General features: G+C 39.6%; 1 protein-coding gene across 1 annotated transcript; it reads right to left on the bottom strand.

Annotated features, from left to right (window-relative positions):
* Nucleotides 1–12,898: 12,898 nt before the first annotated feature.
* On the bottom strand, nucleotides 12,899–23,200 carry VIM (vimentin). The gene is made up of 9 exons (XM_051963129.1): nucleotides 22,542–23,200; nucleotides 21,781–21,841; nucleotides 16,881–16,976; nucleotides 16,629–16,790; nucleotides 15,902–16,027; nucleotides 15,062–15,282; nucleotides 14,790–14,833; nucleotides 14,289–14,374; nucleotides 12,899–13,265 (listed from the first exon to the last, which is right to left on the bottom strand). Exons 1-9 carry the CDS (start codon nucleotides 23,102–23,104, stop codon nucleotides 13,224–13,226), a joined length of 1,401 nt encoding a protein of 466 aa, XP_051819089.1. The 5' UTR covers nucleotides 23,105–23,200; the 3' UTR covers nucleotides 12,899–13,223.
* Nucleotides 23,201–25,897: the final 2,697 nt, after the last annotated feature.

Here is a 25,897-nt window from a genome sequence, read left to right as displayed (position 1 = left end):
GAACTCAGTTCAGAATCTATTTCTTTTAAAAATAATCCCCGCCAAAAAAAATTGGATGAAACTGATGAGAATTGCATTTGTGCATCCTGCTTTACTTGGGCTCTGTCAGTTTGAAAAAAAAAAAAAAGAAATATTAGTGTTCTGGAAAGGTGGAATACCTTGAGGAGTCAGGATGATCTGTGGAAATACAGCCCAAACTGTATTTGAACTGGAGTCAACTGCTTCTGCCAAACCCCTCATGGAGAAACATTCAGAGAATCATTCGACCTGGATTTGCATTGTTTTATAGGACAGTGTGTGCTCTCTGCCATCTGAGGAAAGCTCTAGCATACCATTTATGTATGTTTGGTAAAGTCATGGAGGATCACAGGTTTGTCTAAAGGGGTGTGTGTGTGTGTGTGTGTGTGTGTGTGTGTGTGTGTGAGAGAGAGAGAGAGAGAGACAGAGAGAGAGAGAAACAGAGAGAGAGAGAGAGACAGAGAGAGACAGACAGAGAGAAAGAGAGAGAGAGAGAGAGACAGACAGACAGACAGACAGACAGACAGACAGACAGACACAGAGAGAGACAGAGAGAAAAAGGGAGGGAGGGAGGGAGGGAGAGAGGAGACATAGATATAGAAAGACATACAAAGACAGAAAGACAGAGAAACAGTGAGAGATAGGAAGAGAAAGAGACAAAGACATCAAAAGAGAGACAGAGAGTGAAGGAGAGAAGACAAAGAAGAAGGAGAGAAGGAGGAGAGGAAAAGAAAGGAGAGAAGGAAGGAAAGGAGAGAGAGATGGAAGGAGGAAGGAAGAAAAGAAAGAAAGAAGAAGAACAAAGGAAAAAAGTTTAATTTGGGTTATCATTTCACCCTGTTTGCCTTAGTTTCCTCAACTGTAAAATTAATTGGAGAAAGAAATGGCAAATCATTCTAGTATCTTTGCCAAGAAAATCCAAAATAGGGTCATGAAGTCAGACATGACTGAAAAACAATTCACCAAAAATAAAACATAGCATCTATCTGGGAATTGCAGCAAAGCTCAAACAAGTGTTTTTGTAAAACATAGAGTTCTATACAAATTATTCTTGAGTGAAATTTTAACTCCAGGTATAAGGAATTCCCTGAAAGAAATTCCAGAGGCAGAGTGTAATTAAAGGTAGAAAGGGGTCCAAGAGAAGTTGAGCTCAAGAGAGACAAAGACATCATGGAATAAAAAGAGCCTGAGTCTTGAATTTTGACTCTAACACTTGCCAACTATGACATTGTGGTTGTTATTCAGTTGGGTCCAACTCTGAGTGTTTTCCCCATTTGAGATTTTCTTGGCAAAGATTCTAGAATGGTTTACCATTTCCTCTTACAGCTCATTTTACAGATGAGGAAACTGAGGCAGACAGGGTTAAGTAATTTGCCCAGGATCACACAGCTAGGAAATGTCTGAGGTCAGTTTTCAATTCAGGAAGAGGACCGAAGTTTTGAGCACAGACAAGTCAATTATTCTCCTGGAACTTCAATTTTCTTTTCTATAAATAGGAATTGTAATACCTGACTTCAGAAGCTTGTTGTCAGGAAAATGCTATATAAATATGAGTTATCACTACTCTTCCTACTAATAAAAATGGAAGAAGTAAGAGGAGATAAGGAAAGAAGGTCTAAATTGGCTCATTATCAGATTGACTTTAAAATGAAGAATTTTTCAGTCTCAGCAATTCACAAAGACAATTTATTAATGACCCAGAGGAGGGCATTCCCACAAAGACAAAAGCTCAGAGTTTTGAATTATTGAAATATACAGAGCTGGGCACTAGAGGGAGATTACAAAGGTTAGATTAGATAGATTCTTTTCTATGATGTAAAGAGAACTAAAAGAAAAAGATCTTAGAATAGTGTAGATAAAGAAAAAAGATTTGACTGAGATCCAAACCAATAATGGAGAAAGTGATCGATGATTATGGTACAACATGATTGTTACTGGTCAATTGAATGCTTTGTTATCAGTCAATAATATTAGGACATATGTGCCATGATTTTCCTCTTCTTCCAATTAAGAAAGTAGTACAAGATTTTCAAGTCAAGAAAAAGCAATTTTAGCCTTTCATTTTCAGTTTTGATATTGACCTAGTAAGGCTTCTAGAACTCTGAGTAGATTGAGAACAATTGCATTAAATCAACAAGTGTTTATTAAACAATTAATCTATGTCAGGTTCTGTGCTAAGGACTGAGAAGTCAAGGAAATGCAAAAACAAATAAAAAACAAAAACAAAAAAATGCAAAAACATGAACAAAATCCCTTTCTAAATGAGGAAATAACATGCAAACAATTATGTAAGGACAAGGTGCACACAGGGTAAATTTGACGTCGTTATCTGTTCTTTGTTCTTGAAGAGTACCATGACATCAGGGAGTGACTCTATGACATGCAGGTGAATTGGACTGAAGTAAGATGGGTTGTACAAACCCATGTGAGTCACCAGTCTCTTCCCTGTTGCCATCTGGGTCTAATAGGAAGAGCAGTGATAACTCATATTTATATGGCACTTTCCTGACAGCAAGCTTCTGAGATAGGTAGGTAGTATTACAACTCCTATTTGTAGAAAAGAAAACTGAAAATGCAGAAGAAGAATTGACTTGTCTCTGCTCCTAACTCCAGTTCTAGAGTTGGGAATATTCCTCGTCCTGAGTTCAAAATTGTCCTCTTTATATCACAGAAAAGAATCTATCTAGATCAGGACGACTAAAGATGGTCCCACATGAAGGGTCTTTCCCTCTCAGATTGATTTTTTTTGATTAGCTAAGAAATCATTTTCTGACTCATTTCTTAACTAGCCTTAATCACCCATTGGGCATTGCCTCATTTAAATTGGAAGGAGTGCTAGCACTGAGGGAGGTCAGGAAAGGCTTCTTGATGAAAGTGGGTTTCAGCTGAGATTTGAAGGAAGGCAGCAAAGTCAGAAAGTAGAAATGAGGAAGGGACAGCCAAGGAAGATGCAAGGAGCCCAGAGATGACATGAATGAGGAACAGAAAGATGAGATATGCTCAAAGGAGTACAGGAAGAGTCTTTAAAAATCAGTGGATTTTCTATTTTATCTTCAAGATAATAAAGAACCATGGGAGTTTACTGAGTAGGAAGTAGCAGGTTTCTAATATCAATTACATATTTATTTTAAATCTCAAACATTTAGGTTGTTCAGTTTAGGGAAAATGAATAGTATATTGTACCTCTGATAATTTTGGCAATCTAGTAACTACATAAACTAGGGCAGCTAGGTAGATAGAGTGTCAGGCCTGGAATCAGGAAAACTCATCTTCCTGAGTTCAAACAGACACTTCCTAGCTATGTGAGCCTGGGCAAATCACTTAATCTCTGTCTGCCTCGGTTTCCTCATCTGTAAAATGAGCTGGAGAAGGAAATGGCAAATCCTTCCAGTATCTCTGCTAAGAAAACCCTAAATAGGGTCACAAAGAGCCAGACATGACTGAACAACAAGAAGAAATTCAATAGAATTTCAGAGGATGTGCTTGGTCTAACATACCTTTAGCTGACATAGAGTGATAGGTGGTACACCTGAAGGACTTTCTGAAAACTCCTCATTATCCACAACAAAGAAACAATATTTTGGAAGAGGATGTTTGTCAATTAGTAGTTTCAGAAGAGGCAATTAGAGGATTTTTGCCACCTACCAATTCCGTTGAAGCTATATCTCTTTATCTAAATAGTATTTTCCTGAAGCATCTTAATTACTATTTTTTAAATAGGAACTCAGGTTTCTACAGGTCTCAATTGAAAGGTGGTGTTTTGTGTAACAGCTTTTACTGTCCTACGCATTTCTCCCACATATCTGAAAAATCAATATCCTTAGTACATCCAAAAAGGTAACTTTCATAATCAGTGACCCACAGAAATTCCAACTTTTTCTGGAAAAGTGACCTCAAAAATTAAAAAAAATTAGAGCTAAGAGAAACCTTAGAGATTGTCTAAGTTGAACCTTCATTTTCCAGATATGGAAATTGAGTCTCTCTATTAAGCATTTATCATTTTCTCACACAAAATATTGTTTTATTTGTCATACATACATGCACACACACACTCACACTGAAGGTGTAAGCATATTGAAAGCAAAAAATTGCACTCATCTTTTGATTCTTGGAGCTAGCTAATATAGAACCTCTTACAGTGGACACTCAATAAATACTTGTTGAATTGACTCGAATCATCCAAGGACTTAGTTGAATAAAGACTAAAGACCATGCATGACAATCTTATTACAGCATTCTTTCCAATAGGCTACTTTCATTATCTATCTTTTGATGATATGCTCATATTTATTAGCATATAAAATTTTACCTCTTAATGATATAAGAGATAATTCAGTCTGCTCCAAACACCAAACTAATATTGAGCCCTTAAGTCTTTTAATCAATTAAAAGTGCTCAGAAAATATATTTACTTTGCTCTCCCACCCAAATAACTACTTTGAGACTGAGACAGAGAAATTACTAAGTTGCTTGGGGCTACACACTATATTGATGGTGGGTCTCCTGCTTTCCCAGGCTCCACTCAAAGGATGCACAATGCTGCTTTATTAACTGCAAAGTCCCAGTAGCCTGTAGCTTCTGGTAGGGAATGATTTATGATATTTTTCTTATTGTTTTGCCGTTTTTCCCTAAAGATCTCAACCCTTTCTTTTGTTTTCACTGGATAGGGCTATAAGATCATTTGGTCATTTGTGGGTTGGAACACTGAACAATTTAGGGGTTGTTAGACTCCATTTGGAAGTTCTTTCCTGGTATTAGCTAAAAGGCGGTAAGGGAGATGTTAAGAAGCAGTTTGAAAATTCAGTAGTGATTGCTTATGGTATCCACAGCATTGTGACCCGCAGTGCATTCTCAGGGCGCTGCTAGAGACTGTCTTGGGTTTAATCAATGGAGAAGAGTAGAAGGAGGAATGCAGACATGTACTAGCATGCCTGTGCCTCCTGCCACTGACTGGCTGAGGTACTCATCAGGATCAGGTCAGAAAGTGCAACTGTCCATTAAAGACAGAGCTGGCGAGTTGCATGATTCATTGACAGGTCAAGTTGCTCCAGAACGACTTCTGGGATTCCATCAGTACAGAAAGCCCGCACGTGATTTATACTGGAAGGAATCATTTAGTCAGTTAACCCATTTTGGGGAAGGATCATTCCTGGATTGCCCTAACCTGTTTGTGGATAAACTAAAATGATAATCCATTAAAAAAAAACTTTGACGATAATAACCATCTGTAGCAGCAGCAGAGAGATAGTATGGTAGAAAGAACAATGGATCTGAGTCAAAGAATTTTGGCTTTTATACTCATTATTGGGGTAATCTTAGTCAAATAGTTTTTTGGGTCTTATTTTCCCCATTTATTAAAAAATAAAAATTGAATGAGTTATAAGAGATGACTTCTAAGATCTTGTAGTCCTAAATCCGTTTGACCACTTAGCCTAGTACTTTGCATAAACTAAGTCCTTAATACATCTTTTCAATTAATTAATTAATTAGTTCAGCCATTCATGGTCTTAAAGAGTCCATCTTAGAGAGTGGAATGGAAGTAGTAGTAGTAGTAGTAGTAGCAGTAGTAGTAAATAGTAGTAATAGTAGTAATAATAGTAGTAGTAGTAAACAGTAGTAATAGTAAATAGTAATAGTAGTAGTAGTAGTAAATAGTAGTAATAGTAGTAGTAGTAGTAAATAGTAGTAATAGTAGTAATAATAATAGTAGTAAATAGTAGTAATAATAGTAGTAGTAGTAATAGTAGTAGTAATAGTAAATAATAATAATAGTAGTAGTAGTAGTAAATAGTAGTAATAGTAGTAGTAGTAGTAAATAGTAGTAATAGTAGTAGTAAATAGTAGTAATAGTAGTGATAGTAATAATAGTAATAGTGATAGTAAATAGTAATAATAGTAGTAGTAGTAGTAGTAAATAGTAGTAATAATAATAGTAGTAGGAGTAGCAATAGTAGTAGTAGTTGTAATCATAGTAGCAGTAACAGCAGATATTTATTTAGTGCTTAAAGGATTACCAAAATTTAAATGCTTTACAAATATCATCTCATTTTAGCTTTAAAAGAACTTAGGGAAGTAGGTGCTATTATTCTTCTTTTCAAGACGTAGAAACTGAGATAGACAAAAGTGAAAAGACTTGTTTAGGATTATACAACCATAAACATTGGAGACTGAAATTGAATTTGGGTCTTTTGATTCTAGGTCCAGTATTCTATCTACTGTGTCACCTACTTGCTTAATACTAGATACTAGCTTTTTATGGGATCTAAATTTTCTTAGAGAATGGCAAGGAGCAGTAATGGCTTGATTGCTTAGTATTATGGGATTCTAGCTAGGGCAGAGAAGAACAAGTATCAATTACATACCAAAGATCATGGGTCACTTTGGTTCTGACTTTCTCTTGACTAGAAAATGATTTGTAAACAACTTCCTTTTCATAAATACTAAATAACCAATATGGCACCTGGGCTCTTTGCCCTCATTTGTGGTGGGACCATAGAAAAATCATTCCAGTGGGTCAGCACCCACTTAGAACCATAACTTCTGAGTCTCCACTGACATCCTTACTTTTGTCTGTTAGCCAGAGAACACATTATTTTTTTTAAAGATATTTCATCAAATCGCTTAGTCTGCTTATTCATATTCTACCCATGATTCTCTTTTCCTTTCTTCCAGGAAACCTTCAGCCACATTTTCTTCTTCTTCTTCTAAATTCTTATACATCTCTGTATTATTCATTATAGCACTTCAGCACATGCAATTTTTTATTGTTATTTAAGAATTTATGCGTTTGTATGCTCTCCCCAAAATGATAAGTTTTTGGAGGTCGGGGGCTATGTAGGATGCCAGAATTCAGAACTAGAAGAGACCTGCCTGAAAATTTACCTTTACTGCACTCCCAGCAAATGGTCATTTAGGTTTTGCTGAAAGATCTCTAGGGAGAGGAATTCTGAAGCAACCCATTTCATTTCAGGCCCTAATTATTAGGAAGTTTTCCCTTAGAAGACTAAATCTGGCTTTTTGTAATTTCTTACTGTCCATGCTAGTTCTTGAATCCCTTTTCCACTTGACAGCTCTTCAGATACCCACAGTTTAGAACAGCATCTGGCATACTTAATAAATGCTTATTGAATTGACTTTTGGACTTGGAGATATTGATCAAACCTCTCCCCTCCTCCAAGTTTTAACTCCCCAGGCAAATATCCCCACTTCTTTCAAATGATCTATGCACGTAATGAATTCAAAGTCTTTTATCATCTTTGCTCTATTTCTCTGGATGGTTGCCAGCTGATTCCAGCCCTTCCTGAAAATATAGTGACTAGAACTCACTTAACCAACACTGACCTCCCAAACTCTCATTTTCTCCCCACCATTTATGGCCACACATCCTTGTTCCCAAACCCCTCAGAATCCCTACTTCCATGTGTTTACATTCCCTCTTGCTGGAAGGAGACCCCAGCTCATCAAGTTCAACAAATTTTACAAATAATGAAAATTAATCTTAGAGAAAGAAGCTCAAGATGGCATAGTTGGAATGAGCTGAGCAGAATTTGAATGCAAATCTTTTGATTCCAAATATAGGGTAGAAGATGGCTGTTATAATTAACTCCTCAAGATAAAATTGAATGAATCAGAATGAGGTATCTGCACCTAGCAATGTTGACGATCATTAATATTGTTTTATTAATATTTATTAATACAAAGAAAGCTAAGATATGGCCTTTGTCCTCAAGGATCTTACAACATAGCCAAAGATCCTTAAGTCATATACATAAGAATTTAAATGGCTTTCTTGATGATCCTAGAATTAGAGACAAGGGTGCAAAGAAGCTATAAAAGACATCATTATTCAGATCACAAGAGGAACTTATCCTCTCCCATCTAGAGGATTTTGGCTGTTTACCAAGTGCAGTCTCTTGGGGAATACAGTCTCTTGAATACCTCTGTTTTTACCTTCAGGCTTTAATTAAGACTGAGTTGCAATAAACTAAGAACTTGGGGTCTGGCGTCCCTTAGCCTGGTGATTCTGAGCAAGCCACTTGATCTCTCTCTGCCTTGGTTTCTTCATCTGTAAAATGGTAATAATAATAGCACCTCCTTCCCAGAGTTCTTGTGAGAATATCATGAGAGAATATTTTAAATGTTTTGTAAACCTTAAAGGGCTATAAAAACGCTAACTACTATTTTTATTAAACTTATATTCCTTCATTAATTGCATTTTACTCTTGATTTTTGGTATTTCTTAATTCTATTCCATTTCTTTGGTTAGAGACAATCTTTATTTTCATTTCTTGAATAAAGAATCTATTTTTCATAATGACAATTTCATATTGATTTTTGAAAATTTTAATTTCTTTCAGCAGTTAAAGGAGCTTCTCTGTCTTGCTTTTTTCTGCCTGCCACAAGGATCATTTCACAGACCTCCTGATCATTTCTTCCCATCCTTGACTGGGGGACTGGCCTTCAGAGGAAAGTGTAATAGAAAAAGTGTCGTCAAAAAAATTCAAAACAAGTCAAAATTCAACTGTATTAGTTAATATACACAGAAATGAGCTGCAGGTCTGACAATTTTTATATGTAAGAAAATCTCCAGGAAAGACCTTCTGAGAAGGTTGGTAGGGAGAGGGGCAGCCACATGCCCAAAAGGTTTCCCCTTTAAATGGCAGGGTCACTGCTTTACTGGGTCTCTCCTTTTAACAGCTGGGAACATCTGCCTTTTATTACTTATCCTGGAAAGACAAAACAAGAAGGGAAGAAGCTAGGATCTTTAGCAACCCTAAGACTTCTTCCCACCAATTAACCACCTGCCAGGAACCTCAGTGCAACAGAAGTGACCTTAAGGTTCACAGCCATAGAGAGAACTTTAGGCTTCATTTTACAATTGGAGAAACTGAGGCAAAAAGGGCAAAGTAAATTGCAAATTCCAATTCCACCACTGGACCCACTACACTATCCTGATAAAACTAGGGTAGAATGACCTGGGATCTGCCTCCAGGACACTGGATTTAAAGGATGTCAGACTCTAGTAGCACCTGTAAGGGCAGCAGACCATAGGGAAGAGAGAATTGATCCTGGAGTCAGGAAAACTCATCAGATATGGCCTCAGATGCTTCCTAGTTGTGCTATTCTGGACAAGTCCCTTAATCTGTGTTTGCCTCAGTTTACTCATCTGTAAAATGAGTTGGAAAAGGAAATGGCAGACCGCTCCATCTGCCAAGAAAACCCCAAATGGGAGTTATAAAGAGTAGGACATAACTAAAAAAATAGCACTTGTAGTCCTTTGTCACCAACATTAAGCAACTCTAGCCACAATTTGCACCAGCCTTTCCCCCTTTCCCCAGCAGGAGCCCAAGTTCTCTATCTCTTGGACATCTGGAGCAGTATCCCAGCCTCCTTCATCCTCCAAATGAGGACATCTGTCAGGCAGTTTTTCCTGAGGGAGTAATTCCCACTTACAGCTTTGTCTAGACCAAAACCTTTGGGAGGTCAGGGTGAAGGACTGGATGAATTACAGTCACCCCACTTAATCAATCTCAGGTGTGCTTGCCAGCTTCCTCATCTGCCTTCCATGGCCATGAGAATACTTAGCTGACCCTTATTTTCACATTATTTCCACACATCTCACCGTCCCCCTGGCAACTCTTTTTTTTCAGATACATGCTCTCTGTCATCACCTCCTGCTCCTTTTTCTCATATCCTGTAATCTTGGATTAATGTTATATAGAAAAAGACAAATATCAATCACTTCCTTTACCATAGGTGGTTAGAAAAATTTCTTTTCATTTTTCCCCAAAGAGAAAAAGAAGAAAATCTACAAAGGTAAAAATGAAGGCTTTAAATAAACTGAAATGAAATTAAATAAATGGCCCTGAGAAAATGTACCCTGCCATCCATCTTTCCTCTAGATCCTTTATTAAGTTCTTTATTAAGGATTGATTTCTGACAGTCATTGATAAAGTAGACAAAGGGAGGCTGCGGGATTTGGTGAGGAGAATGCAGAATTTAGAGAAAAAACTTCTCAGTTTCTTCATCTGTAAAATGAGGCAATCAAAGCAGGTGGTCATTGAAATATGTTCCATTTCTAAATCCTAAATAACGCTAATAAAAAGGGTAGGGTAGAGGGAAAAGAGAATAAGCATTTATGCAGAACCTACTATGTGCATTGCATTAAGTCTTAAAACAAATATTATCTCTCAATAATTGAAAAATTATTGTTCCCTTTTTACAATCGAGTAAACAGAGACCTAAGGGTCACCCTTATATGTGGAATATAGGGTGTTCATTCTTGTGAGCCTACCCCCTATAGAATATAGTGTATCAACTCTACAGACAGTGTGATCCAGTTAAAGAAATCCTGAAATCAGATGACTGGGTTGGAAGCCCATTTTCTACCATTTCCTGCCTTTATGACCTCGGGCAAATAAATTTCTCTGAGTCTCCCATGTCCTTATTCCTAAAACGCGGGAGTTTGAATTAGATAATCCCTTCCCACTCCGCATCTATAATCCTAAAGCAAAATTCCAGGTTTGCAGGCATTGGTGGGAGTCTCAGGATAAGTGCCCAGCCTTATTAGTGTCAGATTTAAGGTCATGTCAGGGGTCTTCCTTTTGTTTTTGCTTGGAAAACCTTCCCTTCTCTTTTCCTCTCAGGAAAACATCCCTGACAATTCCAAATCGGCTTCATCAACGAATTCTATGGCCCTTGTGGTAAATGTTGTATATTTAATTGTCTGTTACAATTAAATTACTGAGGAGTCAGTCCTGCCTGCCTCGGTAGTCTGTCATCTCTTAGATAAACCAAACCTTTACTTTCTTTAGTAACCATCCCAAACCTTGGTAGTATCTGGTAAGTACTGAATCAATGCTTGATTGTCAGAACTGTCCAGTTCTCGAGACCCAGGACCCAACGCCAGGTCACTTGGGGTGGGGCAGCATGAAGAATTTGGGGTACTTGGATACAGAGAGGTTTTCCTTCCAGAACCTAGTAAACCATGTAGTACCCAGTGTAAGACCATTTTGCAGGAGATTTATTACATTATTTGGAAAATAACTGGTTCCCTGGAGGAGGCATGCAAATAAGTTTACAATTCAGTTACATTAAACTGCTGAATTACTTATCTCAAAATCAACAGCTACAAAAATTTAAAAAACAAACTACCCTCTAAGAAAAGGGGAAGATAGGAAGGCACGCACACTTCACACATCAACACCCACAGCAGCCACCAGTTAATTTGCCTAGGTGCTAATTATTGCAACAATGGCACTTGGACTGCCTCTTACTAATAGAAGGTAGGCTATATCCCTTCCCATTTTTTCATGCTCCAACAGTTATAGTGGATTAGCTCATCCACTGTCAACGAAGGGGAGGCAGCAAAAACAAACAAACAAACAAAAAAAACACTCAAGTACTGTATTTTCATCTCATTAGCTGTCCTCATTTAAGGATTTGAATTTTAAAAGGTTTTCCTTTTTTTCCTTTATTTTTTCTCAATTACATCTCAACAAAAATTTTTAATATTTATTTTTAAAAATTGAGTTCTATATTCTTTACCCCCTCCTTCCGCCTTGAAAATGCAAGACATATATGTGTATGCATGTGTATATATACATATATGTGTATACTATCTCATATATGATCGCAAAACATATTGCATTACACATTAGCAAAATGCAAAACAAAAAGAAGATGCAAACCAAATCCCCCAAATTTCCAAGAATGATAAAGTTAAAAAAAAAAAAAAAGAATGCTTCAATCTGCATTCAAACTCCATCAGTTCTTTCTCCAGAGGTGGATAGTATTTTTCATCATGAGTCCTTCAGAATTATTGTGGATCATTGTATTTCTGAGAATTGCTAATTCATTTACAATTAATATAATATTGCCATTAGTGTGTATTAAGTTCTCTTTTTTCTGCTCCTTTCACTGTTATCAGTTCATTATAAGTCTAGATTTTTCTGAAAACATCCTGCCCACCATTTCTTATAGCACAATAGTGTTCCACCACAATGAGATACCATAATTTGTTTAGCCATTCCCAAGTGATTAACATTCCTTTCATTTCCCAATTTTTTGCTATCACAAAAAAGAGCTACTATGTATATTTTTGTACAATAGGCCCTTTTACTTTTCTCTCTTTGAGATACACACATGGTAGGTTGCACACTTTTATAGCCCTTTGGGCAGGTTTAAAATAAAGTTTTCTTTCGACAAAGGAAATTATACATAGATTCTAGATTATTTCAGGAAATTGATTTTCATAATTGATCTCAACTCTGGATTTGAAGTTGGATGAGTGATTGAGGTGGGCCTTAGTGTCTATTTATTAAATTACTAAATGATCTTGGGAAAATATTAGTGATAGGAAACCAGTGAAATAAACTGGACTCACTCAGTTAAAAAATATAACTACCTTCTAAAGCATTCACCATGATCATTATTCTTTGTGCTTGTCAATTAAAAAGGCTGAATTGCAATTTGACCACATCAAGAATATGGATTTATTATGCACGTATGTTCAACATACACATTGTCTCCTCCTTAAGAATGTTTTCCTTTAGATCAGAGATTTTATCATTTATTTTCGTCTTCTCCAGTGCCAGTTTTAACAGACAGGGTTTTTTTTTTTTTTTGGGGGGGGGGTGTCAATAAGAATGTCTATCTGAACCTTAAGTACATTGTTTAACTATCAGACTTTTATTCAGTGCCCATTGCTCTTTCTGAGGATGAGAAATGGAGAATGGAGAAAGGCTTTCTGTAGTTTGCAACTATAATTTTAAACTAAAGAAATCATCAGGAAAACAGTTACCAAGTCAAAGTGTCAGAATCATGGAAAGGTTCTGATCAAAAATGGCCTATTTTTTAAAATGAAAAACAAGAGCAGAAATAATATTTTCCAAAGATTTATTGAAGCAGTAATAGGTTGGTCAGACACTGGCTGGAAATAAAAAGCAGTTTTATGGTATTCAAAAACACTTCTTAAAAAAGTATTGTAGCACAAGATATCATTGTAAACTAGATTTTGTTGTAAACTTTCTAAATCTTTTACGAGGGTCAGTTCATAAGAACTAAAGCCTATTCTGTTATAGCTAACCAAATCTATCTTGCGCTCTTGGAAAACTGCAGAAAGGCACTTAAAAGCTGTTTCTTTAACATATGGAATTCTCTTTTCTTCTTGCTGGTAAGATTCTACTGCAGTCAGCTCACACTTTTCATTCCAGATCATCATGGTGTTGAGAAGTTTCATTGATGACCTATTAAAAAAAAAAGGAAATACAATTTAGACTCAAAATATGATTTAGACTTAGTACTAGGATCTGAAACTTCAAAATCCTCTGCAATAAAATGAGCTTTGATGTTCATAACCTTCCCATCCAAACTTGGAAAATAATAGAATGGTGTTAAGAGTTGGAACTCTATGTTTATGTTTGGCCCATGAATGGTACACATAATGTTATCACTTCTAAAATGCATTTTCAGGAGGGAGTTTCCCAGTGACGGGGCATATGTCCAGATTACTTATGTGCAGTAGAGACCGCAAATGGGACTGAAATACTTTCGACCTATTTGCATATGCTTCTCACAGAGTGTTAATGCTTCTGTGGGCAAGAATACAGATGGATATTTTTATGATGACTCTGACAGTGCCCAAAAGCACACAGGAAAATCCGTAAATCGGATGCTTTGGTATTCTTGTTTCTCCTCCCTTCTTCCAAATACAACTCAACCATCACACATGTGTGAAGATTTGGACAGTTTATTTCCCTTGAAGATTGCCTCAAATCCCCAATTGTAATTAGGCAAACTTGGAGGTTCTGAGGGACTGGATGCCAGCATGTCCTTGTACCCCAGGGTAGGGGGAGAGGAGCTGATTACTCTACTCCAGCATTGCCCCAAACAGACTACGGCTCCCTGATCCACCTTTTTTCATGCTTCAGCTACTGCAGCAGATTTTCACAAATTCAATGTTCCTCCAAACCCTTCAAGCTACTCTTAATTTCATCTCCACAGTTAAGCCTGGGTGAAGGCTGCATTTAAACAACTAAAATTACACGGAGTCCAGTTGGACCAGCATCCTCATGAGGTCTCTCCACAGGAAGAGGGCCATCACACCTCCACCTTCAGGTAGCCCTTAAAGAGTATGGAATAGGAGGCGATGGGATTTGGGGTGACTCTTTAGAGTTTGACTAGTGTGCAGCTTGGGTCTTTCTGGGCAGTAGCAAGACTTTTGGATCCTCCCCTAGCCCACCCATTCCCTTCATTCAGGGGCTACCAACCTGTCCATCTCTAGTTTCTACAGTCTTAATTAGGAGTGTTCTCTTGGAATGGGTGTCGACCATAGGATGTGACTCCAGGTTGGTTTCTGAGGAGAGAACACACACAAGAGAAAGAGAAAATGAAATTCAAATGCAACATAAAAGTTTTAATTAAAGAGTTATAAAAGTTACTTTTTATAGCTGTTTGGGATAATAATTCACCATGAAGAAATCTAAAAGCCCAAGTTGTGCTTTAAGAGCACTTCACTGATTCAAAAGGCTATATGTTTAAACCATGATGCACTAAGAGAATAATGAGGAGGTTGGGGATCGAGCACTTCTCATTTAGGACTTGGATATACGTGCATCCCATAAACAAACAATCCTAGACTCTGGATATTTAGTAGAGTTAGCTCCACCATGTTATTATCAGATCCACTCTAACAAAGAATGACCTTTCCCAGAAAACAAATGATCCGGTTATGAGCTTCTGATTTTTACAAATGAAAAGCAAGAACTTACCCCTCAGATTCAGGGAAGAAAAATTTGGAAGAGGCAGAGCAATTCTGTAAGAAAATAAAACAGGGCAAGAGTTATGTTACAGCAACAGCAACATGAACACAGGCTTTGGGGAAAGCCATACCTGTAGGGGTGATCCCATTCACCAAGGGCCAAACTTACAAAGGATTCCTTTAAATCACCTCTTTGTTACATGTGGTTACAATCTACCCCGACACTGACCCTTAGTTCTAAGCCAGGGAAGCCCACTGTGCACCCAGATGCCCATTCTCTACCTGCTCTCCTCTCCCTCCAGCAGTTTCCTGTAGGTAGCAATCTCAATGTCAAGAGCCATCTTGACATTGAGCAGGTCCTGGTATTCACGAAGGTGACGGGCCATTTCTTCTTTCATGTTCTGGATTTCATCCTGCAGGCGGCCAATAGTGTCTTGGTAGTTAGCAGCTTCAACGGCAAAGTTCTCCTCCATTTCACGCATCTGGCGTTCCAGGGACTCATTCTGGAAGAATTGAGAAGGGCCTTTAATGTTAATTCACAGAAAGAAGATTCCCAAGTGATGGAGTTTGGGTTTAATAGAAAATTCCTCTTCATATTGCAGAAAGCTACACTGTTATTTTCAAACACAAATATGGAGAGATTTTTACTTGATGACCTGAAACAATTTTGGTGACTATTAAAAATATCTTCCTCAAAATAACATTTTTATTTGGGGAGGGTTGGGAAAAGGAGATCACAGATTTCTAGTCTATTAATTTGAATTTATTCTGATATATTACATATTTTAGACTATCTCTTCACTCTAAATTCCATTTCTTGACTATTCTTTCTCCACAGTAAATTATTATCAGATTTACCATTAAATGCATTAGGTTACTCTTATTCTTAAACTCAAATTGACTTTACATATGATTACGTGATATTTGTATTATGTCAATAGAGCAGAAGGGTCTACTAATTAATTAAGAGATTTGCCTTTCAAAAAATGGTAATGAGAAATATTAAATATAAAGGAGAATGCTCTTTTAAGAAATTGTCAAATGTACTTAAAGATTAAAAAAAAATGAAAGCCAAGGCCAAATGCTATTGCCCCTCTCGCTTTAAAATTACTTTGTACTCACAGTTCCTTTAAGTGCATCCACTTCGCAGGTGAGGGACTGCACCTGTCTTCGGTATTCATTAGATTCTTGCTTAGCCTGGCGCAGGGCATCATTGTTCCTATTAGCAGCTTCAGAGAGATCGGCAAACTGTTGGAGAAGAAATCCAAAATTTATTTTGTTGAGCGACCTAGCCGTTGTACACATTCTCTCCCTCAAAATGTAAGCTCCCTGAGGACAGGGACTCCTTCACTTTTGTAACCATACACCCTAGGAAGAATGTCAGGTCTAGAGTAGGTTCCTTATTAATGCTTGTTGATTATTTCCTAGTTAAATTACATTCATGCATTCAGCCTCCCTAGATAAATTCTACTTCTGTAAGTTTAAAGATAGCAGGCTAACTGGTTGTGTGCAACTCGACTTTGAAATTTGACCAGTTAATCAAAATTTTTCTTGAGCTACTGAATGATGTTAGACAAATCCCTTTCAAGGTTAATATTAGACAAGTCAGAGGAAGAATAGGTAGGGATATTGACTAATATTTTTAGGTCATTATTATCAAATCCCCTCATTCAAATAAATAAAAAAAAATCTTGAGGATTTGAGTTTTGGGGATCTACTTCAATAACAGGCCAGGACAAGTTACTGAAAATTAAATAGTCCTGGACACTATAGCAACTGAGGAGCAGGGCAGGTATTTCAGAGGGTGATTGGAACTAATCGAACGAATCTCACTGGTTCTCGCTCTTACTTTGGACTTGTACCATTCCTCAGCCTCCTGAAGGTTCTTAGCAGCCACACTTTCGTACTGCTGACGGACGTCGCGCAGGGCTGCGGTGAGGTCGGGCTTGGCAACATCCACTTCGATCTGAACATGTTGTTCTTGAATCTGGGCCTGCAGTTCTTGGATTTCCTAGGAAAAAACAGTGGATGGATGAATCACAAACTCACCCAGACCAGCTAGAGTCTCTTTATCCATCAGCTTTCTGAGGGCTCTATTTACCTCATCGTGAAGTTTCTTCAAGAAAGCAATCTCTTCTTGCAGTGATTCAACTTTACGTTCCAGGTCCAGACGCGCTAAGGAAGCGTTGTCAACATCCTGATTAAAAAGACAAGTTTTGGCGATTACTTTGTTACTTCAATGAATAGATCGGAGAGGTCCTCTTGCGAGACTGACTTGGGGAACCCATGTCCAACAGAATCCTGTAGCTTCAACCATTTTATATTGAGATTTCTGGATGAGATCCAAGGGAGACCTCCTTTATTCTCTGTTAGAAAGTGCTAAATTGAGATTTTTATATAGTCTATTAAATTAAGGATATTAAGTGTGTAACTATGTGAAAAACTGGTTGATTTCCAAGTTACATTTATTATATACATCATTCTAACAGGTTTGGGGCAGCTAGATTCATAGTTAATAACATAGTTAATAAAAATTGGGTCTGCAGTTAGGAAGACCTGAGTTCACATGTAGCAGTGTGACCCTGGCCAAATCACTTCATTGCTATCTGTCTCAGTTTCTTTATCTATAAAATGAACTTAGAAATAGCGTCTACCTCCCAAAGTTGTTATGAGGATTAACTGAGATAACTCTTATAAAGTTGATAGCAGAGGGCCTGGCACATTGTAGATGCTATATAAACATCAGCTTTTCTTATAACTATTTATGACCAAGAAAGCTTGTGTTTTAACAACCAATTTAGTTCAATAGATGCTCCAGAACAATTCTGGGAAGCAATTATAAAAGTTCACAAGCAAATTAAGTTTTTAGTGTAAGAGTTGACCCAACTCATCACAAATATCCGGGAATATTATCTCAAAAAATGAAAGATAAGATCTTTTTTCATCTCTATAATACTAAATGACAAGACAGATTAATAGCCATCAGGCAGTGTAAAACTTTGGATTCACATCCCAGATCAGACACTCACTAGCTATGTGACTCTGGGAAAATCTGTTTACCCATTTAAGTTTGCGTTTCCTCATCTGCAAGCTAAGTATACTTACACCAGCATTATTTGCATCTTAGGTTTGTTGTATGGGAAAACTATACTGTAAACCTTCAAATCATACGTAAATTTGTGTTATCTTTGATTACAGAAATTGTAACAAAAGCTTTTTGATGGAAAAACAGCAATTGAAATTAATTACACTAGTCTGTTCATTTAAGGGACAAGTTGGACAACAAAATTCATTATTTGCTTCCCTTAATTATTATTTTCTAAATACCATTTTACTCGTAACAACTCAGATATCCTAGTTTTCTTCAAGTCTTTGCTCAAGTGTCATCTTCTACATGAATTCTGTGATAAATATTTCAACTATGTCAATTTTAAAACTGTGGGTTTGGAGAAATGCATGTTCTGTGGAATGTCAGCCCTTGCCAAAGTTATGAAGCTGTGATAGCAATGCATAGAATAGAAACCAGGCACCCTAATGCTGAACAAAACCAAATGGCTCCATGCAGCTGTTCTACCACTATCCATTCCACTGAAATAACTTTTTTTCCATTTAAAATATTTGAGGAACTTTTTCTTTATCACTACAAAGGTCTTAAGATCAGATTTCATATGACAATACTAAAATTAAACAAAGTACCAGAGATGAGCAATAATTAAGTCTATTTACTTTTCAAGCTTGCGATATGACTAATATTTAGTTTTTATGTTGTACTTAAGGTCTTCAAAATGCTTTTAAGTGCCTCATTTTATTCTAATAGCTCTGAGATAGATCCTGTTATTATATTTTTTACAGATAAGGAAACTGAGGCAAGCAGAGGTGAAGTGACACACAGCTATTGGAAGTTTAGTCTTCTTGACTCCAAGTCCATTATACCACTACCTACCTGATTTTTCCCAAGATCTATTTTTTTTTTGGGTGGAGGCGTGTGGACACCCATTGAACCACAAAGTTTCAAAACTAGGTGCCCTACATCTAATCTTTTAAAATACATTTTTGGGTATCACTCTGTTTCCAAGGATTTATGAGCTTTATCTGGTATCTCAGTACTCTAAGAAGAGAGCAAATGAAGAAAAAGTAAACATCACTCATTCATCTTTGTTCCTATTTGGCCTCTGAGGTGCACCTGCCCTTTCTGAGAACCTTAAGGGTGTTTTCATCCTTTTCCTTCAAATCAGTTACTAGAACTTGTTTCAAAATGACTGCTTAAGATGAACCTCATTCCTACACTTAAAAAGAAATGTGTATGTAGAGATCTTCCTGTTACCTTCAACTGTCTCAACATGTAACAGATTTACTAACTATCCGTAAAGTCACCTTTTTTAATCAGCATGTATGACCTTGCAGGTAGATGGATTATTCTTTCCCCTTCATAAATGAGTATATTTTTATCCTTCAACAATATCTGGTGTAGTTTCTAGTCTACAAAATTCAGAGACACTTTAACTTTCATTGAAAAAAAATCAATTGAGTATCTGGTAAGTAAAAGAAAGATTCAATTTTTGAGTGAAAAAGAAATTGACTTGCTTTTTGTTCAGCTCTGAGAATAGTTATGGAAAACAATTCAGTCTCTCTCAAAGCAAAGTACCACATGAGTCATTATTGATCCATGATTGAAAAGAACATATTAAGTTCTATTTTAAGTCCTGAGATTGAAAATGTCTTCTCTATTACCACTGATATTAAATTATTCTAAGCATTATTGGTTAATTGGGTGCACATAATTTTTTTTCTATTTAAAAAATACTTTTCCAGATCTCAGAGCTTTTCTTAGTGTTCAGATCCTTTTTAGTAAACCTAAGACATTTAGAGGGCAGCCACCTGCTTCATTTTAAAATGGAAAAGGAAGAAACAAAAATGACTTGTCAGGGTTATTAAGTGATTACTAAGGGTTAATACTCGAATCCACACCTTCTGAATTCTTTACTGTACTGCTTCTTTGGCCCAGAATAACTTGCTGAATCTAATAAAGACATGAAAGCTACATGATAATTAAATTTATCACCTGTTTATAAGTATAAAGGACAAATGCCACATCTCTCAAAATGATTGAGGACATCAGCTCATTTTTTCTACAAAATGTCACGATCGTGTATCTTTTGGTAAATCTACTTTGGTTTCCGAATGGTTATAAGAATGTCATATGGTAGAGGTGGCCATCTTTACCTGAGATTGTGACTTACAAATTAAAAGAAAAACTGAACTATAACCAGAAGGTGGTAACTACAAACATAAGTGAATGGAAATCTGATCAAAATCACTGTTTTTCTGCTATTCCTTCAAAATAGAACTGTATTACTCTAGTCTCTCTTTTCCATCCATTTCTATGATCTGTTTTATGATATAAGTAACTCTTTAGATCATCTAGATCAGTCCCTTCATTTTCCAGTTAAGAAAACTGAGACACAGAGAGGTTGTTATTTGCCCTAGATCACACAGGCAATGGTAGAGGCAAAAGGTGAACTATGAGTTCTTTAATTTCAGGTCTTTCATTTTTATTATCCTGCATTTCATAGCTTATACTGGTGTGAGTATATGTTTGTATGTATTTATCTCAGCCCTCAATATACTAAACATCTCCATCAAGGAGAAACTAGAATAAATCTTAATCTAATAATCAACTTTTAAAGTATGCTTTAAAAAGTTCCTATATTAAATTAAAGTTTAAACTAAGTAATAACCATTCTACTTCCTTTCCCTTTTTGTTTTAAAAGCAGTTAGGGACTCGCCCAATGGCATAGTTAAATATAGGGCTGAATTTGAACTTGGGTCCTCCTCCCTCTAGATTTGAGGCTCTACTATGTCACCTAGCTGCCCCGATTTGCATGTATTTTAAAACATTCTTCTAGAGGAAGGGGGCTCTAGCACAAAGCCAAAGGACTCTTCAACACAGTGTCCTTTTTTCAATTCTCTTCATAGAAGCTCGGATTTCTTAAAGTTCTGGAACATTACATAACGATTTCAAAATCGTCAGTCGAAATCCAAGTTTAGCTTTATAAGGTCTCTGTTTCCTCCTCATCCATGAGAGCATCTTTTTAAAGAAAAACTTTTTCTGGAAAAGGAAATCACAGAAAGAAAGAAGAGAGGTCCTTTCAAGACCAGCCCTGACGAATGTTCTTTTAAAAGTTCTAACGTCATCTCTAATGTCCCACTCAGGTTTAAGTATAACTTTCTGTTATAAAATACGCGTCTCCAATTAAAACTGTGCTTCTCTGATTACATATTCTGTAAGAATGCAGCCTGTTGCAAGCTTCCCTGTGAACACAAAGGCTCCCATTCTTTCTGTCTATGGCGACCCCACTTGCCTGAATGCGTGTATCTACATTCCATAGTGAATCCCATAGAAACCATTAATACTCTATAGTCAGGACAGATGGTCCCTTTTCACCCTTAAAAGATTAAAAAAAAAAAAACAGTTGTATATGGGAGCCCTTTTGTTTTATGCGCCATCTACTTTACTATACAATATCATTTCGCCCTCCTCCCCAACTGGTTTCTGCCTTGAATCTATCTATTTGTAGCAAGTTCTTCTGAAAAAAACACCTGTATTTTACACTTTGAACCCCTGTATGTTGCACTTCTTTTGGCTGGATACAATAGAAAGATGCCAGACTTGTCTGACTTAAGCAAGCGGCAATCCCACTCAAACTGGGGCGGCTCAAATCTGAATCTCGGAAAGCGTGGGAAAAATGAAAGACTGGCCCGCCGAGGGAAAACTTGAAACAAAGTTAAAAGCTAAGGAGGATTATATTACCATCCTTTGTATTCCCCGGGGACACCGAGGCAAATCCCCCAGTTCCCGGGGCGCGGGGATTTGGCAGCCGGCCACCGCTAGAGGGCTGCACCCACAGACTGGATGCAAGCTGCTCCGAGCGGAGTTTGGATTTAGGACCAACTTTTAGAGGTTCGGGCGGGGGGACGGCAGGGATGGGAGGGCTACAAACCTGTCTGAAAGATTGCAAGGTGGTCTCAGCTTCCTCCCTCTGCATCATCTCCTCTTGCAACCTGAAACAGTGACACATCAAGCAGGGAGGAAGTGGGAAACCGCCAGCAGCGCCGGACAAGCAGCCACACCCAACCACCAGCCCCTCCCCCTCTCCCCCCAACCCACCCTCCACCCCGGGGGAAAAGCAACTAACTTCGGCTCTTTCTAATCCGCTTCTCTGGGTGGGTGGGAGCTGCGGGACCTTGGGGACCGACTGCAGGGGGATCTGGAGGGGCGAGCTGTAAGGGATATGGCCTGGCCGGTGGCTTCAAGGCCCTTTGTCTAGCCTCCTCCCCCCCGCCCCCAAGCCATCTTTTCTTTCTCTCCGAGGCTCCCCAGGAGAGAGGCGAGGAGAAAACTTTGGGAAAAGTTAGTGGAATCCTTTCCCGCTTCCAACAAGGGGAGAGTTAATAGAAGAGGGATAAACAGGGGCAACTTTTTTGGGCCAGCGCACGGGCAGGATGGAGTGGGGTGCGTGCAAGAGATGAAGGGCGGGGCCGCCTCGGAACTGATAGCAAACCACAGTCCCCTCCACTTCTCCTTCCCCAGCCCGGGCTCCCCGTCCCGCACCACGCCCATAGGCCTAAGGGCGTGGCAGCCCCGGCCAGCGCGGGGATGGAGAGCCCCGGGCTGCATCCCTCCTCCTCCTCCCCAACTAGGCGAAACGGCCAAGGGAGAGTCCATCGGCAGAGGATGCCGGCGGGCCGGCGCCGCTCTTACTTCTCGCGGAGCCGCATGATGTCCTCCGCCAGGTTGTCCCGTTCCACCTCCACCCGGGCTTTGTCGTTGGTGAGCTGGTCCACCTGCCGGCGCAGCTCCCGCATCTCCTCCTCGTACAGGTCCCCCAGGCGCGACTTGCCCTGGCCCTTGAGCTGCTCCAGCTCGGCCAGCAAGATCTTGTTCTGCTGCTCCAGGAACCGCACCTTGTCGATGTAGTTGGCGAAGCGGTCATTGAGCTCCTGCAGCTCCACCTTCTCGTTGGTGCGGGTGTTCCTGAACTCCGTGTTGATGGCGTCGGCCAGGGAGAAGTCCACCGAGTCCTGCAGCAGCCTCACCCCGGGGATCGGGGCGCTGCTCCGCAGGCGCACCGCGGACGAGCGCGTGGCATAGGCGCCCGGGGACGACGAGTACACGCTGCGGGTGGTGCTGGGCCGGATGGCGCTGCCCAGGCTGTAGCGGGTGGTCGAGGTCACGTAGCTGCGGCTGGAGCTGGGCCGCCCGCCCGCGCTGCTGCCGCCGAACATCCTGCGGTAAGAGGACGAGGAGACCGACCGGGTGGACATGGCTGGAGGGCTGCTGGGCTAGTGGGCAGTGCCTGCTGCGTGGAGCGCGAGTCGCGAAGAGAGGGGCGGTGGCGGCGGTGCAGGCTGCGGCTAGGCGAGGAGACCCGGGCGACTGGAGCAGCAGAGAGCGGGACCCCACTCCGCTGGCGGTACTTATATCAGCGGAGGGGGCCCCCGCAGCTGGCCAATCCCCGGCCGCTCGCCAGCCAATGGGGACCCAGAGAGAAAGGACAGAGCAGGGAGGGGACGGGAGGGGGGTGTGGAGGGGTGGGGTAAGGGTGGGCGGGGGTGCCGCCCTCAGCCCTCCCTTGTCTCCCCCAAACTGGGCGGGGAGCCCGATCCCGTTACTTTTGGGGCTGGGCTCGGAATCCTGCAGATTAGCGTCGGCAGGAGGGGGGTGATTCCCACTTTCGGGCATCTCAAAGAAGTGGGAGAAAGCTTAGAAGAATTTGGGGGACCCACTCAGAACTCGAGATTGGAAAAGGAGAGCGGTCCGGGAAACTCTTCCAAAGGGGCGTACTGGGAGGAGGTGGGAGGGGCATCTTGGCTTTCAGCCAGAAAGGCTAAATGGAGACAGGAGGAGCCAAGGGGACTCCGCCAGCAAGGACCAGAGTGAAGAGAGACCATGGCCAAGTGGGAGGGGAGGGCGGGGAGGAGGGGGACAGAGATTTCTCGGCCACGAGGGAAGGAGGCAGCGAGAAAGAAAGAGAGAGCCTGAGATTTGGGAGGAGGAGGAGGGGGCGTGCACTTGAGAAAATGAAGTTCTTGAGGCTTTGTTACTTCCCTTTTGTGCCTCCCGGAAGAGGAGGGATGGGCTCGGTTCTGCGAATTCATTTATCCTGCTGGGCCGTCCTCGTGTCCAGGGACCCTGCGGGTTTTGTCCGGAATCGGACCGTCTGGAGTCCGAGGGAGGGGAGGCTGTGGCGGAGGAGAGAAGGAATGCAGGGGGAGGGGAGAGTGAATCACTGGAGATGAATCACTGGGGGATGCTCGGAGAGGGTCATCTCCAACGCCCAGCTTCCGAAACCGTTAGACAAACTCTTATCCACTGTGTATGGGCTCCTTTCCTACAAAGTCTTCACCCAACTTACGGATAAGGGGCTGCTCTGAAGAGTGGCGGAGGAGTCTAGGTGCCCCTCCTTCCTGGGGACAGCTCCTTCCCGCTCTGTTCTGTTGGGGCTTTGCTGCAAAGTGAAGGGGTGTGGCCCCATTCTCACTAGGGGGACATTTCGGCCGATTTGTGAGTTTGGAGAGCCCGAGTTAGGGGGGAACCACCCATCCCCTCTAAGTACATGTGAATCATCCACGTTTCAAGTCCTTTTTTTGGGGGGGGGCAGATCTCCTCCTGCCATGGAGCAAACATTTTAAATGATCCGAAAGTTTTATGTAAGAGGAAAACCATAAGAAGTTACCCTTCCCTTCAAAAAAAAAAAAAAAAAAAGGCATGTTTCGAAAGAAGCCTTTCAAAAGCAGTTTGAATTCATTGATTTTCTGATCTAGAAGTAGTAATAGCTAGAAATAATTTCAGAGATATAATATAGTGGATTAATGTAGTGTTAACTCTTAAGACCAGATTTAAGTAAGGAATTATTTTAAATGGGAAGCAATTATAACACAAACGATGAAATAAGAATGTTTCCAAGAACTTAACATTTGTATTGGGAGTAGCACAATACATTACAGCTTCTCATTTAAAAAGTGCCACCAATTTGGAAAAGGGATATAGATAAGCTTATGAGCAATCACAGAACTTTTACGGTTCCTTCCGCTCCTTGATTGTGAGGTGAGTGGAAAGAACCATGGCATTAATTTATGAAAAAAGGACCTAAATAATGAAACCAGAGGTCTTATCTTGTATCTCTGCTAAGTAAATGACAGAATCTCCATATGATGTTGAAGATAAGTAAAACAGAACTCAAGAGCCACACCAATGAGTATGGAAGGAAGTTAGAACAGTGGTGATGCTGAGCATGAGAAAACTACTTAAATACTACAATTATCCTAACGTTTTAGAATGATTTAATTATTGCTGGAAAGCAACTTCAGGACCACTACATAAGTAAAGTAAATGTATCTTTATTCCCTGGGGATACAGAGAAAAAAAGTAAAATGCTATTTTCATTTTCTCTTTGAATCTCGAGAGTTACCTGTTTTTAAGGAATGTAGTTTAGAGCTAAATAAAGAAGTTTATTATGGGCCTCTTTCTACAAGCCTTTTTCAGTCAGGACTGTAGTTTGTTTTCCTCATTTCAGTTAAATTGGGCAAATGGAACTGACAAAGTTGAGCTGTGAGAGCATTTGAAGCACAAATCTTGTACTATGGCTTTCTTTATTCATGCTTTCACTGGGAGGCGAGGGTCACACCAAAAGAACATTCCTGGAGCTCACTGTACTGGCAGATCAGCCTGTGTTTCATGTAACCATCCTGTTCTCTGAGAGGTCTTTATTGTAGCTGCTGCTTAAGAAATGTAAGCCCATTGTCAGGTTGCCTGGAACCCTTGGAGGGAGAAAAGCTATCTATCATGCTTTAAGGGAAAAAGAGGGACTAAAGCTCTAGCTACCCTACAGAAGAAACAAACTAACATCCATATATTTTTAAAAATTTTCAGCCAAGTTGAGTGTCATGTATTTCCTGGGAATTCTGCAAATGCTTATTGACTGACTCACTGGTAGAAGATAAACCGCGGAATAAACTGAAAAGAGATTTTGGTGAGGTTCATAAGTATTATTTTTTAAAAAATAACAAGAAAGTCCAGCCTGCATTTCTTGTATTACCAATATCCTTATTTTCACC

The sequence above is a fragment of the Antechinus flavipes genome, chromosome 5 (assembly GCF_016432865.1).
Source record: "Antechinus flavipes isolate AdamAnt ecotype Samford, QLD, Australia chromosome 5, AdamAnt_v2, whole genome shotgun sequence".
Classification (NCBI taxonomy): domain Eukaryota; kingdom Metazoa; phylum Chordata; class Mammalia; order Dasyuromorphia; family Dasyuridae; genus Antechinus; species Antechinus flavipes.
This window is presented reverse-complemented; position numbering and strand designations above follow the sequence as displayed.

Bases quoted from the DNA above. Each gene is read 5' to 3' on its own strand.
- VIM (XM_051963129.1), bottom strand. From the start codon at position 23,104: ATGTCCACCCGGTCGGTCTCCTCGTCCTCTTACCGCAGGATGTTCGGC. The intron at 15,283-15,901 runs GTGAGTACAAAG...CAATTCTTCCAG, and splicing joins TGGATGCACTTAAAGGAACT to AATGAGTCCCTGGAACGCCA. The intron at 14,375-14,789 runs GTAAGTTCTTGC...TTCTCTCCTCAG, and splicing joins TTCTTCCCTGAATCTGAGGG to AAACCAACCTGGAGTCACAT.